This window comes from Calliphora vicina, chromosome 4, assembly GCF_958450345.1.
Source record: "Calliphora vicina chromosome 4, idCalVici1.1, whole genome shotgun sequence".
Taxonomy (NCBI): domain Eukaryota; kingdom Metazoa; phylum Arthropoda; class Insecta; order Diptera; family Calliphoridae; genus Calliphora; species Calliphora vicina.
In genome coordinates, this window is record NC_088783.1 from 59372156 (window position 1) to 59387126 (window position 14971).

Genomic DNA, 14971 nt, shown 5'->3' on the forward strand with positions numbered 1-14971 from the left:
ATCAACTTTTGAAATCGATGTCTTCCGATGAAATTTGCACCAAAATTCAGACACAATATTTCAACAAGGGGGTCAAAATTTGACATTTTGGCCAAACAGCTGTTTTATCTCATCAATGTAACTTATTACCTATTGTTCTTAGCAAAATGTGTCCCAAAATGTTTAGATAGCTATTTTTTGAATCTTTCTAAAAAAAATTAAAAAAAAAAAAAAAAAATTTAAAAATTTTTTTTCAAAATCAAAATTTTTTTTTGTACTTTTTTCAGAATGGTGCCTTTTTTCTCAAAAGAAAGCTTAGGTATTTTCCTTGAAGTGCTTTTTGCTTGCTTTGTGGAATGCGAGTGGATATCTATCAAAATATTTTTTTTTTACCTCAAAACATAAAATTTTTAATTTTTTTTTGGCAAAATCAATAACTTCTTTCACTTTATTTCATAGAACTTGGTGCAAATTTCATTCCGATTGGAAGACATGAAATCCCCCATATGTATAAAACTGAATGTATATCTGTTTGTTATTTGTTTGTTTTTGACTTATATGGGGCTAAACTACTGGACCGACCCTCTTGTTCCTCTATATCTGAAAGGAATAATAAGCTAATTTTTACTATGAAATTTTAAGTGGGCGTACAAAGTAAATAGTTATTATGAAATATCAGGTTAACTATAATTGTGAAAGCCGCAAAGAAGAAATTAATGGGCGTTGCATCTCCTATACAAAGTAAATTGTTAAATTTCGAAACCTAATTTTTTATAAATAACTTTCTTATCTTTTTAAATAGTTTGACTAACATTCCTACTGTAAAAACATACGAATTTATAGCTGAGCGAACGTCTTAAGAAAATCTCCTTTCCTATAAAGTGTTAGAACTAGAACAGTTCCCTACCCATACATAACAGTATCAGTTCTCTTTCCCCTAATAATAATTAAATATATTTTGCATTTGTAAAATTTCGTACGCCTTTTAATTTTAGTATAAATACCTCCTAACTTTGTCCACTATCCCCCAAATCCCTTTACCCATTAACACACCTGGTACAACAACAAAAATTGGAAACAAAAACTGTCATGCATTCCGCCATGAACAAAAACAACTAAATGCATTTGAAAGAGAAACTAAGTAAAATGTAAAAATTAAATTAAAAAGTAAATTGTGAAAGGGAAATGAAAATTTACTTACCACTTCCGTTTCTAAAATATTAAAATGTCCATAATTAATGTTTAACATCAGGAGACTTCTGAGCATACACAGAGGCAGCAGTAGGAGTCCTCGAGAGATAGCAATAATTATTTTTGCGCTTCCGTTAAAATAATTTAAATGCTTTATTAGTGTAAAGAGAGTTCTAGTTGATGGGTTTAAAAACAATAGTATTTCTGTTTTAATATTCGTTATATTTTTTCGTGTTTTTAACATGTTTGTTTTGGTACAAACTACAAACTACCAACAGCTAACAAATTAAAAATTTTAAAGTAAATTTTTATTTCCAACTAAATATTTTTGCCACATTAAAGTTTCATATTGATTTGTTTGCTTATTGCTGCACAAACTGTTGATTCATTTACGACTGTTCGGCACAGTTGTGCTGTTATTCTGTTGTTTGGTTTTTTCTCTCTCTCTCTTTATTGTTTTGTAAATTAAATTGTAAAAAATAAAATCGAACGAATAACTTTAGTATAAATGAATGAACGGGGGGGATAAAATAATAAAAGAACTAGAAATCCATGTTGGTACATAAAAGTAATTTATGTTTGAACGGGTACATTGCTTTCGGTTTCTTTCAGTATGGGTGCCTGCCAAACACCACTGCCAGAACGTGTTTTACGACCTTGTGCAATGCCATCCATTATGTCCAGTTGTAAATTATGTATGCTACCTCGATGCTCAGTTAGTGGTGGTCCTTGGATGCCACTACCTCTACGACTGCCACTGCAATGTTACAAATAAATTGTGCAGCAGGGGGAAAGAGAGAAAGAAAGAAAAATAAGAGATAAACAACAGTAAAAATCAGTTAAAAATTATTATTAAAGTAGTAACAGTTAGACAGGAGAAGATAAAAAATGTATTTTAAATATTATTCTTAAATTAACCCTATTAGGCCGAATAATATATGTTTCAGCCAAGAACATCTTTTCAAATTCAACCGAACAATATATGGCTCAGCTCAATTTAAAAAAAATATAAATATAAAGTCTTTCGATTTAAGCAAAGCTTGGACCGACGATTGAAGCTATGATTGGAATACATAAAGACCTACAATTGAAGCTATAACTGGATTACATTACGACCTGAGATTCTAGCTAAAATTGGACAACATAAAGACCTATGATTGAAGCTAAAATTGGACCATATAAAGGCCTATGATTAAAGATAAAATTGGACTATATAAAGACCTATGATTGAAGCTAAACTTGAACCAAATAAAGACCTATGATTGAAGCTAAAATTGGACCAAATAAAGACCTACGATTAAAGCTAAAATTGGACCAAGTGAAGTCCTTCCATTGAACTTAAAATTGGACTACATAAAGACCTACGATTGAAACTGTAATTTTACTACATAAATACCTATGATTGAAGCTAAAATTGGACTACATAAAGACATAAGATTCAAGCTAAAATTGGACTATATAAAGACCTAAAATTGAACAGCGTAAAGACCATCGATTGAAGCTAGGATTGGGCTAAATAAGGACCTACGATTGAAACTAAAATTTGACTAAATAAAGACCTACGATAGAAGCTAAAATTGGACTAAATAAAGACCTACGATTGAAGCTATGATTGGACTTTATAAAGACCTACGATTGAAGCTAAAATTTGACTAAATAAAGACCTACGATTGAAGCTATGATTAGACTAAATAAAGACCTACGATTGAAGCTAAAATAGGACTTTATAAAGACCTACGATTGAAGCTAAGATTAGACTAAATAAAGACCTACGATTGAAGCAAGGATTGGACTAAATAAAGGCCTACGATTGAAGCTAAAATTGGACTTTATAAAGGCCTACGATTGACGCTAAAATTGGACTTTATAAAGACCTACGATTGAAGCTGAAATTGGAATAAATAAAGACCTACGATTGAAGCTGAAATTGGACCAAATAAAGACCTACGATTAAAGCTAAAATTGGACCAAGTGAAGTCCTTCCATTGAACTTAAAATTGGATTACATAAAGACCTACGATTGAAACTGTAATTTTACTACATAAATACCTATGATTGAAGCTAAAATTGGACTACATAAAGACATAAGATTCAAGCTAAAATTGGACTATATAAAGACCTAAAATTGAACAGCGTAAAGACCATCGATTGAAGCTAGGATTGGGCTAAATAAAGACCTACGATTGAAACTAAAATTTGACTAAATAAAGACCTACGATAGAAGCTAAAATTGGACTAAATAAAGACCTACGATTGAAGCTATGATTGGACTTTATAAAGACCTACGATTGAAGCTAAAATTTGACTAAATAAAGACCTACGATTGAAGCTATGATTAGACTAAATAAAGACCTACGATTGAAGCTAAAATAGGACTTTATAAAGACCTACGATTGAAGCTAAGATTAGACTAAATAAAGACCTACGATTGAAGCAAGGATTGGACTAAATAAAGGCCTACGATTGAAGCTAAAATTGGACTTTATAAAGGCCTACGATTGAAGCTAAAATTGGACTTTATAAAGACCTACGATTGAAGCTGAAATTGGAATAAATAAAGACCTACGATTGAAGCTGAAATTGGAATAAATAAAGACCTACGATTGAAGCTATGATTAGACTAAACAAAGACCTACGATTGAAGCTAAAATTGGACTTTATAAAGACCTACGATTGAAGCTAAGATTGGACTAAATAAAGACGTACGATTGAAGCAAGGATTGGACTAAATAAAGACCTACGATTGAAGCTATGATTAGACTAAACAAAGACCTACGATTGAAGCTAAAATTGGACTTTATAAAGACCTACGATTGAAGCTAAAATTGGAATAAATAAAGACGTACGATTGAAGCAAGGATTGGACTAAATAAAGGCCTACGATTGAAGCTAAAATTGGACTTTATAAAGACCTACGATTGAAGCTAAGATTAGACTAAATAAAGACCTACGATTGAAGCTAAAATTGGACTTTATAAAGACCTACGATTGAAGCAAAGATTGGACTAAATAAGGACCTACGATTGAAGCTAAAATTTGACTAAATAAAGACCTACGATTGAAGCTAAAAGTGGACTTTATAAAGACCTATGATTGAAGCTAAAATTGGACTAAATAAAGACGTACAATTGAAGCAAGGATTGGACTAAATAAAGGCCTACGCTTGAAGCTAAAATTGGACTTTATAAAGACCTACGATTGAAGCTAAAATTGGAATAAATAAAGACCTACGATTGAAGCTATGATTAGACTAAATAAAGACCTACGATTGAAGCTGAAATTGGAATAAATAAAGACCTACGATTGAAGCTATGATTAGACTAAACAAAGACCTACGATTGAAGCTAAAATTGGACTTTATAAAGACCTACGATTGAAGCTAAGATTGGACTAAATAAAGACGTACGATTGAAGCAAGGATTGGACTAAATAAAGGCCTACGATTGAAGCTAAAATTGGACTTTATAAAGACCTACGATTGAAGCTGAAATTGGAATAAATAAAGACCTACGATTGAAGCTATGATTAGACTAAACAAAGACCTACGATTGAAGCTAAAATTGGACTTTATAAAGACCTACGATTGAAGCCAGGATTGGACTAAATAAAGACGTGCGATTGAAGCAAGGATTGGACTAAATAAAGACCTACGATTGAAGCTAAAATTGGACTTTATGAAGACCTACGATTGAAGCTAGGATTGGACTAAATAAAGACGTGCGATTGAAGCAAGGATTGGACTAAATAAAGACCTACGATTGAAGGTAAAATTGGGCTACATAAATACCTATGATTGAAGCTAAAATTGGACTATATAAAGATCCACGATTGAAGCTAAGATTTACACAAAGGCTTACGGTTGAAGCTAAAATTGGATTAAATAAAGATCCACAATTGAAGCTAAGATTAGACTGCACAAAGGCTTACGATTGAGGTTTAAATTTGACTACAAAAAATAAACTTAACGAGTAAAGCTAATATTGGAAATTTTCAAAATTCCAAAGAAACTATTTCAAATGTCACACTTTTTCAAATTCCAAAAAAATCTATTATAAACTATAATCAGTTAATAAAAAAACATTTCATTACCAAATAGGTATTGTAAGTATGCAATGAATAAATTTTCTAAAGACCTACTTAAATGACCAATTAGAGTGGCACTAAACGACACATTTCCCTCTTAAGTACACATTCACTACACTTCAATTCTCCAAGTACTTGTCCTCAAAGGAAGCAATACAATTGTAAAAAAAAAACACTGAAGAGGCAATAAAGCAAAAGTGCAGCAACTTTTTAAATTAAATTATCGTTTGTTTCATTATTGCCAGGTGACATACAAGCCCGTTAAGTAAGAACAATAAAATAAATGAAGAACACAACTTAACTTCATTTAAAATTAAAAAAATTAAAATTCCATTAGATATTGAACAATTACAAACGAAGTGCATTTACTGTACATTTTCTGTTGTCATGTTAATTGCAAAATAGATTTAGTCATTAAATTGCTGCTTCCGTTTCATACTAACAAAAACACTTTTTGTGACAGCAAAACAAAGGTGAAAAACTGTATGTCTCTCTCAGACACCACATTGAAATACATACATGTAAATGGACACGCAATACATACAAAAAAAGAAATGTTAACTCACCTATACATTGCCCCAGATATAGATTCACGACGATTACGTCCAAATAGTGTGGGTGGTACGGCCGATATTGTTACCACTGAATGCCTTCGGCCACCACCTCCTGGATTGGTTTTTTGTGATAGTGTGGCCAAAAACTCCACCTCATGTGGACTCAAACTGCTCGTCTCTCCACCCACTTCAGATAAGCGTCGCACTTGACTGGCCGTAATACCTTCTGTTATTTGCAATGATGGCAATGAGTGTTTGCGACGTTGTTGCATGTCTGGTAGTGGACACAGGAGATATGGATTTTTTGGTGATTCAGGGTCGGAGTCATCGCTATTTGATCGTCCTGTGTAAGCATAGCTACCCTCTGCACCAATACCACCAACGGCTCCCTGTACATCGTCGCTATCATCTGTTGTTTGGGATTCTTCAACCACAATAAGTGGCTCCTGTGTGCTGATATTGAAAACTGGCGTAAATGATGAACGACGCATTTTGTTGCTGTTGTGGCTCTTGTCTGCTGCTTTTGTTGCTATTGTTGTGTGTGGATATGCCACACTATTTCCAGAACTTTTCCAAAAAACTAAATATTCAAATATTTTTACTTTACTTTTCCTTATTGTTGGTTCTTATTTTTGTGATGGGAAATTGATACGCTACGATGTGGTAAGTTTGTGGTTTATTGTGCGTTGTTTCCTCTTCTCTATTATTAGTTAAATGTAGATTGTTGTTGAATCTGAAATGGAAAATAACATGGAAATGATATTAAAGTATTGTTTATTTTCAAATAACTGCTGTAAAATTTAACATTTACACTTTTATTTAAAAATATTAAAATTTTAAAGGACTATTTAACTTAACATTGGTTTCTTTAATCAAGTTGCAGCAATTAATTTATATGCATCTGCACTTCCTTTCCATTACTACATTTGTAATTTGCTTAATTAGTGCCGAAGACAAAAGCACAAAATGACATTAATTTAATTAAAGAAAATATATTAATGAAATGTTTTCTTTTTTATTTAAACTTAACACAACATACTTAATTAAGTCAGTACATATGTATTTATATGCATTAATAAATGTATGTATATTTTATATCTGTTTTAATTTGAAGACCTATAATTGAAGCTAAAATAGTATTACATTAAATCACATGATTGAAGATAAGATAGGAATACATAAAGTCCCACGATGGAAGCTGAAAATTGAATATATAAAGAACTAAGATTAAAGCTAAAACTGAACATTAAAAAAAACCTTCGATTGAAGCTAAAACTAAACTTTAAATAACCTAACAATTAAGCTGAAATCGGTCTTTGTAAAGACTTAAGATTGGGATAAAATGTGGCCTTTTGATTGAAGCTTAAAGTGGATTATATAAACAACTGCGATTGAAGCAAAAAATAGACTTCATTATGACTGAAGATAAGAGTGGACTACACAAAGACCCACGATTGAAGATAAGAGTGGACTACACAAAGACCCACGATTGAAGATAAGATCGGACTAGATAAAGATCCACGATTGAAGATAAGATAGGACTAGATAAAGACCCACGATTGAAGATAAGATTGGACTAGATAAAGACCCACGATTGAAGATAAGATAGGACTAGATAAAGATCCAAGATTGAAGTTAAGATCGGACTAGACAAAGACCCACGATTGAAGATAAGATAGGACTAGATAAAGACCCACGATTGAAGATGAAATTGGACTAGATAAAGACTCACGATTGAAGATGAGATCGGACTAGATTGGACTATATAAAACCCACGATTGAAGATAAGATTGGACTAGATAAAGACCCACGATTGAAGATAAGATTGGACTATATAAAACCCACGACTGAAGATAAGATTGGACTAGATAAAGACCCACGATTGAAGATAAGATAGGACTAGATAAATACCCACGATTGAAGATAAGATAGGACTAGACAAAGACCCACGATTGAAGATAAGATTGGACTAGATAAAGACCCACGATTGAAGATAAGATTGGACTAGACAAAGACCTACGATTGAAGATAAGATCGGACTAAATAAAGACCCACGATTGAAGATAAGATAGGACTAGATAAATACCCACGATTGAAGATAAGATAAGATAGGACTAGATAAATACCCACGATTGAAGATAAGATAGGACTAGACAAAGACCCACGATTGAAGATAAGATAGGACTAAATAAAGACCCACGATTGAAGATAAAATTGGACTAGATAAAGACCCAGGATTAAAGATAAGATAGGACTAGATAAAGACCCACGATTGAAGATAAGATTGGACTAGATAAATACCCACGATTGAAGATAAGATAGGACTAGACAAAGACCCACGATTGAAGATAAGATAGGACTAGATAAAGACCCACGATTGAAGATAAGATAGGACTAGATAAATACCCACGATTGAAGATAAGATAAGATAGGACTAGATAAATACCCACGATTGAAGATAAGATAGGACTAGACAAGGACCCACGATTGAAGATAAGATTGGGCTAGATAAAGACCCAGGATTGAAGATAAGATTGGACTAGACAAAGACCTACGATTGAAGATAAGATCGGACTAAAAAAGGACCCTCGATTGAAGATAAGATAGGACTAGATAAATACCCACGATTGAAGATGAGATCGGACTAGACAAAGACCCACGATTGAAGATAAGATATGACTTGATAAAGACCCACGATTGAAGATAAAATTGGACTAGATAAAGACTCACGATTGAAGATAAGATTGGACTAGATAAATACCCACGATTGAAGATAAGATCGGACTAGACAAAGACCCACGATTGAAGATAAGATAGGACTAGATAAATACCCACGATTGAAGATGAGATCGGACTAGACAAAGACCCACGATTGAAGATAAGATAGGACTAGATAAAGACCCACGATTGAAGATAAAATTGGACTAGATAAAGACTCACTTAATCTAGTCCAATCTTATCATTGAAGATAAGATTGGACTAGATTAAGAACTACGATTGAAGATTAGATTGTACTACATAAAGACCCAATATTGAGGATAAGATTGGACTACACAAAGACACAAGATGAAAGATAAGATTGGACTACATGAAGACCCAAATTGAAGCTTAAACTGAATTACATATATACATATAAAGACCTAAGATTGAAGCTAAAATTGGACTATGTAAAGACCCACGATTGAAGATAAGATTGGTTTACATAAAAACCCACGATTGAAGATAAGATTTGACTACATGAAGACCCAATATTGAAGCTAAAAATGGTTTAAGTAAATACTCACGATTGAAGAAAAGATTGGACTACATGAAGACCCATGATTGAAGCTAAAACTGAATTACATAATGAGCTAAGATTGAAGCTAAAACTGGTTTAAATACAGAACCACTATTGATGATAAGATTGGACTACATAAATACATACGATTGAAGCTATAACAGGAATACATACAGATCCGAGATTGAAGCTGAAATTGGATTACATAAAGACAAACGATCAAATCAGAAACAGGAGCATAAACTCTAACGATTGAAGCTAAAACTGGACTACATAAAGTCCTATAAAGTCCTATGATTAAAGGACCTACGATTGGACCAGAATTATTTTTATAAAGAAATACAATTGAATCTAAAACTGGACTTTATAAAAACCTACAATTAGAGCTGTAACAGGACTACGTGGTTAAGCTATAATTGGACTAAATAAAGTTCTATGATTAAGGCTATAATTGGAATACATAAATACCTGCAATTGTATCTATACATTGACTACATAATTACCTTCGATTAAAGCTATAACTAGACTTTACAAAGGCCTACGTTTCGAGCTATAACTGTACTACATAAAGACCATCGATTAAAGCTATAATTGGATTATAAATGAACTCACTATTGAAGCTATAATTGGACTACATAAAGACCTTCAATTGGAACTAAAGCTTGATTACAGAAAGACCTACGAATGAAGCTATAATTGGGCTTTATAAAGACCTACGATTGTAGCTAATACTAGACTTCATAAAGACCTACAATACTCATATTTGTTCTAATTATTTTTGATATTTTGTATTAAAATCACAAATAGTTTCCGTAAAGATTACATTAATTTACAACAAAATTAATTGGTTATAATTAAACCTAAATTATTTGCAACATGAAATTTTCATGTTCAGGTTCTTGGGTTAAAAATGATAAATAAATCATAAAAATAAAATTATTATTTAAAAAATTCATATAAATTACAGCACAATATGAGCTGTTAACTATAGAATTTTGATTGTTGAAATTCGGCTGTAATTAGTTTGAAATGAATATTTTAATTTTAATTGGAATTTTAAATGTATTTTTACTGTTCGGCCATGTGACATCATCGGATAAGGTAAATTAAAATAAAATGAAGGACTATAAAGGGACAAATTAAAACAGTTCGATCCTAGCTGAGTTATCAACTCTTTAGTTTTAAAGGAAATATATTAATCATTTAACTTCCTTTTATTTTACGTATAGCTTGGGTCAATTGATTCAGATTCTAATAATGTCTGCTTTGGGCATTTACACAAATATTCTATCAGATATAGTTCAATTGCACTAATTAATATTACGAAACTGTTTGTTTTGCTTTCCAGAAAAACTGGATGTACGAATTTACATCTGTTACTACTAAAAGCTCAAATCCTGATTTATTAAATGTAAACTTAAGTGTGGAACGTATTAAACGCGGTGTGTTCGCCTTGTCCGGAGAGTTCTACCTAAATATTGATATGGTAGAGGGAGATGGCAATGAGGTAAATTAACTTATCTTTAAACATCATTAAAATCAGAAAAATATATTTAAATTTTTTATTATTTTTTACCCTATTTAGTTGGAATTAACCTCATTTCGTAGTGCAAACGGCGATGGCGACTATAAAAGTTTACCCTTAGAAATGTCACGCCGTCATTTCTACGATGCTCTTAATACACATTACAAAAATGTCGTTATGGATACGTTTAAGGATTGTTCAGATTTGCCATTTTTTGAGGATGAGTTTCCAGCACCTCTAGAAAAGAAAACCTATACTTTGGATAAATGTCAGTTTTCACAGGAGGGCATGCCTAATCATTTAGAATCCGGTCAATACAAGATTATCTTATCGGGTTATGGTGAAGTGGAGTGGGAAGTTGAGGTTATTGTTGAAGTGGAACCCAATATGGAATGAAATACTGAGTGTTATTAGTGATGAAATTGAAAATAAATAGCATATTAAGGTTTATGGTAAAGCAATGAAAATCGTTACAAACCGATTCTGAACTTTATGACTGCAATACAACTATTTTTGATTCAATAAACTCTAAATATGGAAAAAATTCAATTTTGAACTGTTGTACCTATTATAAGTTATCGTGGGGACGGATTTGAAATTGGAGGATTTAGAGAAAATTTTAAAGTTTTTTTAAAGTTTATTTTGGTTTTAAGGTGACCTTATTTTAAAATATAACTTTTGTTTTTATTTAAAAAAAAGCTTCAAAACTTTTTCCAACGTGTAGTACAATCAAATAATTGAAAATATTTTTCAATGAATGTAAATAATAAAAAACAAAATGTAATAATAAAACATTGTTGCTGATTTACGTGTTCGTAATTTATATTTATATGACATTGTTAACTCTATCATATCTGGTCTTAAAATTGTCCAACCGCCATGTTAATGTGCTTTAGATTACCATATTACGGAACCTAATTCAAATTAAAACAAGTAAGAGAGCTATATTCGGCTGTGCCGAAACCTATATACCCTTCACCAAATTATTCTTCAAAACACAAATTTTAAATATTTTTAGGTAAACAACATTTTTTTTCCAAAGTTTTTTTAATTTTTGGAAAATTTTGGTGAAAAAAAAATTCGGGTTAAAAAATATTTTTTCCGATTTTGACCCATTGTAGGTCCAACTTACTAAGGTCTTATATACGTCCTGGCAAAGGTCTTTGAAATATATATCATTAGATATCCATGTTGTCTATATTAAAGACTTAGTAATACAGATATAGGTTAAAAATCGAAGTTGTCCTGGTTTTTTGCTCATATCTCAGGCATTTGTAGACCGATTTTGGTGATTTTAAATAGGAAACATATCGAAAGCATGTCTGACAGAATTATTGAAGATTTGGATCCCGAAGATATTTGGGGTCTTCAGAAAATTGATTTCAACAGACAGACGGACATGGCTTAATCGTCTTCGCTATCTATAAGGATCCGGAATATATATACTTTATAGGGTCGCAAAATTATATTGTGGAAATTACAAACGGAATGAAAAACTTATATATATCCTTCTCACGAAGGTGAAGGGTATAATAAAGGCTAAAAATTAGCCGCAGAACAAATTCAAGGGATATCGTACAGGTATATCCATATATTTACTGATATAATAACAGCCATTAGATCGCTAGAGAGTGTGTACTGGGGTATTCAATCGATTAACCGTTAATCAGTTAACGTTAATTTTGGACGGTTAACTGTTCGAATAATTTAAAATTGCCGATTTTCAAATAACAAATAAACCGATTAATTTGTGTCGATTAACCGAAATTAAATTTTTTTGCACATACATATATTTTTGTATTTATTTTTCCGTTTAATTCAAATATAAATTTCAAATTAAAATTAGATATTTTTTTGAACATCCAATAAACATGTTTAGTGAGTATAACAACTGACATATGGGCAAATCCTAGAAACAGTCTACCAAAAAAAAAAAAATTTTAAATGAATCAACCTCGAAATTTTTAATTGTAATATTAGACTAGATATGTGTATTATTATACCCTACACCACCATAGTGGGGAGGGTATTATGCGTTGTTGCAGATGTTTGTAACGTCCAAAAATATTAGTCTAACACCCACCTTAAAGTATACCGATAGACTTAGAATCACTTTCTGAGTCGATTAAACGATGACCGTCCGTCTGGTCGGCTGGCTGGCTGACTGGCTGTCCATGTAAACCTTGTGCGCAGAGTACAGGTCGCAATTTTGAAGATATTTCAAGCAAATTTGGTAGATATTATATTTTCGGCCCAAGGACCAAGCCTATTGAAACTGGCTGAAATCGGTCCATTATTTCACCTAGCCCCCATACAAATGTCCTTCCGAAATTGGACTTTATCGGTCATAAATGTTTAATTTATATATGTATCTCCACAAATTCCGCTCCAAATAAGTTTTATATATACAAAATTCATGTCACCAAATTTTGTTACGATCGGTTCATAATTAGTCATAGCTCCCATATAGACCCGCTTCCGAAAATCACTTTAACGTGCATAAATCGCTTAAAAATGTTGGTAAACACACAAAATTCAACATAGTTAACTTTAATATAGACATAAATCACATGACCTAATATCATGGTGATCGGTCCATAATTGGTCATAGCCCCCATATAACCCCACTTCCGAAAATCACTCAAAAATATAAATTATTGAAATTTTAAAAGAAAAATTTTTTTGCTCTTTTACTTAGTGTAGGGTATTATATGGTCGGGCTTGACCGACCATACTTTCTTACTTGTTTTAATTTTCTTTCGATTTAAATGAAATTTATACTCAGTGAATAAATTTTAGAGTTCTATAGACTTTAATAGGAACATTTTAAACTTTTTATAAGTTTTTTTAAATTTTTTAAAATTTCGTTCGTCGCATATATTTATAGAAGTGTAGTGTCACCCGGGTGGATATTGGTAAACCATGTACATAAAAAAACTTTGGTAAAGCGAAGGTTAAAAATGTTGGTATACTCACAAAATTCAACATAGTAAACTTTCATATAGACACAAATCGCACGACCTAATTTCATGGTGATCGGTCCAAAAATGGTCATAGCCCCCATACAGACTTGGGCGTTGCCAATTACTTTTCAATTACCAATTACATTACATGTAATTGGTAATTGAAAAACGCCAATTACCAATTTCTAGTAATTGTAATCAAAAATTTGCCAATTACAAATCCAATTACATTTTGTAATTGGCAACCAACAATTACCAATTACAATTACAAGTAATTGATAATTGACTTTTACCAATTACCAATTACTGTAATTAGTAATTGGCTATTTCCAATTGCCAATTACACGTAATTGGTAATTGGTAATGTAATTGCAAGTAATTGTTAAAAATGTAATTCTAATTACATAAATGCTAATTACATTTAACATTTTTTTTAAATTTCTAAATACCATTAAATAATAATTTAAAAGGTATCCAAAATACACAAATGGTGGCGAATTCTAGCCTTTTGTTTGGTTCACCATTTAGGAAAGAAAAAAAACTTTAAGACAAAAATATTTTTTAAAACAAAAATAATTTAAAAATAAGCAGGAATTTATATTTTTTAAATATTTGAGTTATATAGTTATTGGATTCAATTATAATTTAATTCAATTTATTTTCTTTAGTATGAAAAGAAATTAAGAATTGAAAAAGAATTAAACAGCATATTAATGCAAACTGGCATATTCTTGTAAAAACAATACAGCATATGCCTTATGTTAATCTTCTTGTAAAAACAATACAGCAGTTACTTTATTTTTGTTTTTGCTGTACTCACATACATAGTTACTACTGTTTGAGTCGGTACTATGAAAATATTAAAGCATTGTTTATTGTTGTTGTTTTGTCTAAGCTGTGATGTTTTTACAAATCAAGCTTGAGTGCATTTAATTCTCATTCGCTCTATTGTGTTATTTGTATAATATATTTATTTTACATGAAGTCTTTTAAAAAAGTGATAATAGTGAATTCAGTGAATGATAATTTAAGAAACGCATGTGCATTGCTTGAAAAATAAAATTTGTAACAATTAAAATAACACGGTGCTACAGTGAAAAAAAAACTTGAAAAACGACAAATTGTGTAAAAAAATTTTCAGAAATATCCTCTAATTCAGAAGTTATTCTAAGAAACCCGTTTTCAGTGATGTTCATCAACTTATCGAAGTTTAACTCAGTCAGTTTTTTTCCGATTTTAATTTTTTATAGAAAGAAAACCAATTACTCTTTAAAATTATGTGCATTTTTTTATACATTTGTAATTATATGTATTGTTTTCGTTAAGAATATCTGAAAAAAACAAAATTTATCAACTTTTTTGATTTTACTAGCTTTTCATTGCTTATTTTGATAAAAAA

General features: G+C 31.2%; 2 protein-coding genes across 2 annotated transcripts in view; one reads left to right on the plus strand and one right to left on the minus strand.

Annotated features, from left to right (window-relative positions):
- Positions 1 to 1495: 1495 nt before the first annotated feature.
- The window catches only part of LOC135957341 (uncharacterized), an 83237-nt gene continuing 69761 nt past the window's right edge, over positions 1496 to 14971 (minus strand). Inside the window, exons 2-3 of the mRNA XM_065508068.1 lie at positions 5820 to 6540; positions 1496 to 1927 (exon numbers count right to left, since the gene is read on the minus strand). Coding sequence (XP_065364140.1) covers positions 1744 to 1927; positions 5820 to 6298 — 663 coding nt within the window. The 5' untranslated portion in view covers positions 6299 to 6540 and the 3' untranslated portion in view covers positions 1496 to 1743. The remainder of the gene's footprint in view (positions 1928 to 5819; positions 6541 to 14971) is intronic.
- LOC135958441 (uncharacterized) lies at positions 10342 to 11005 on the plus strand. Its single transcript, XM_065509344.1, has 3 exons — positions 10342 to 10383; positions 10433 to 10591; positions 10670 to 11005. Exons 1-3 carry the CDS (start codon positions 10342 to 10344, stop codon positions 11003 to 11005), a joined length of 537 nt encoding a protein of 178 aa, XP_065365416.1.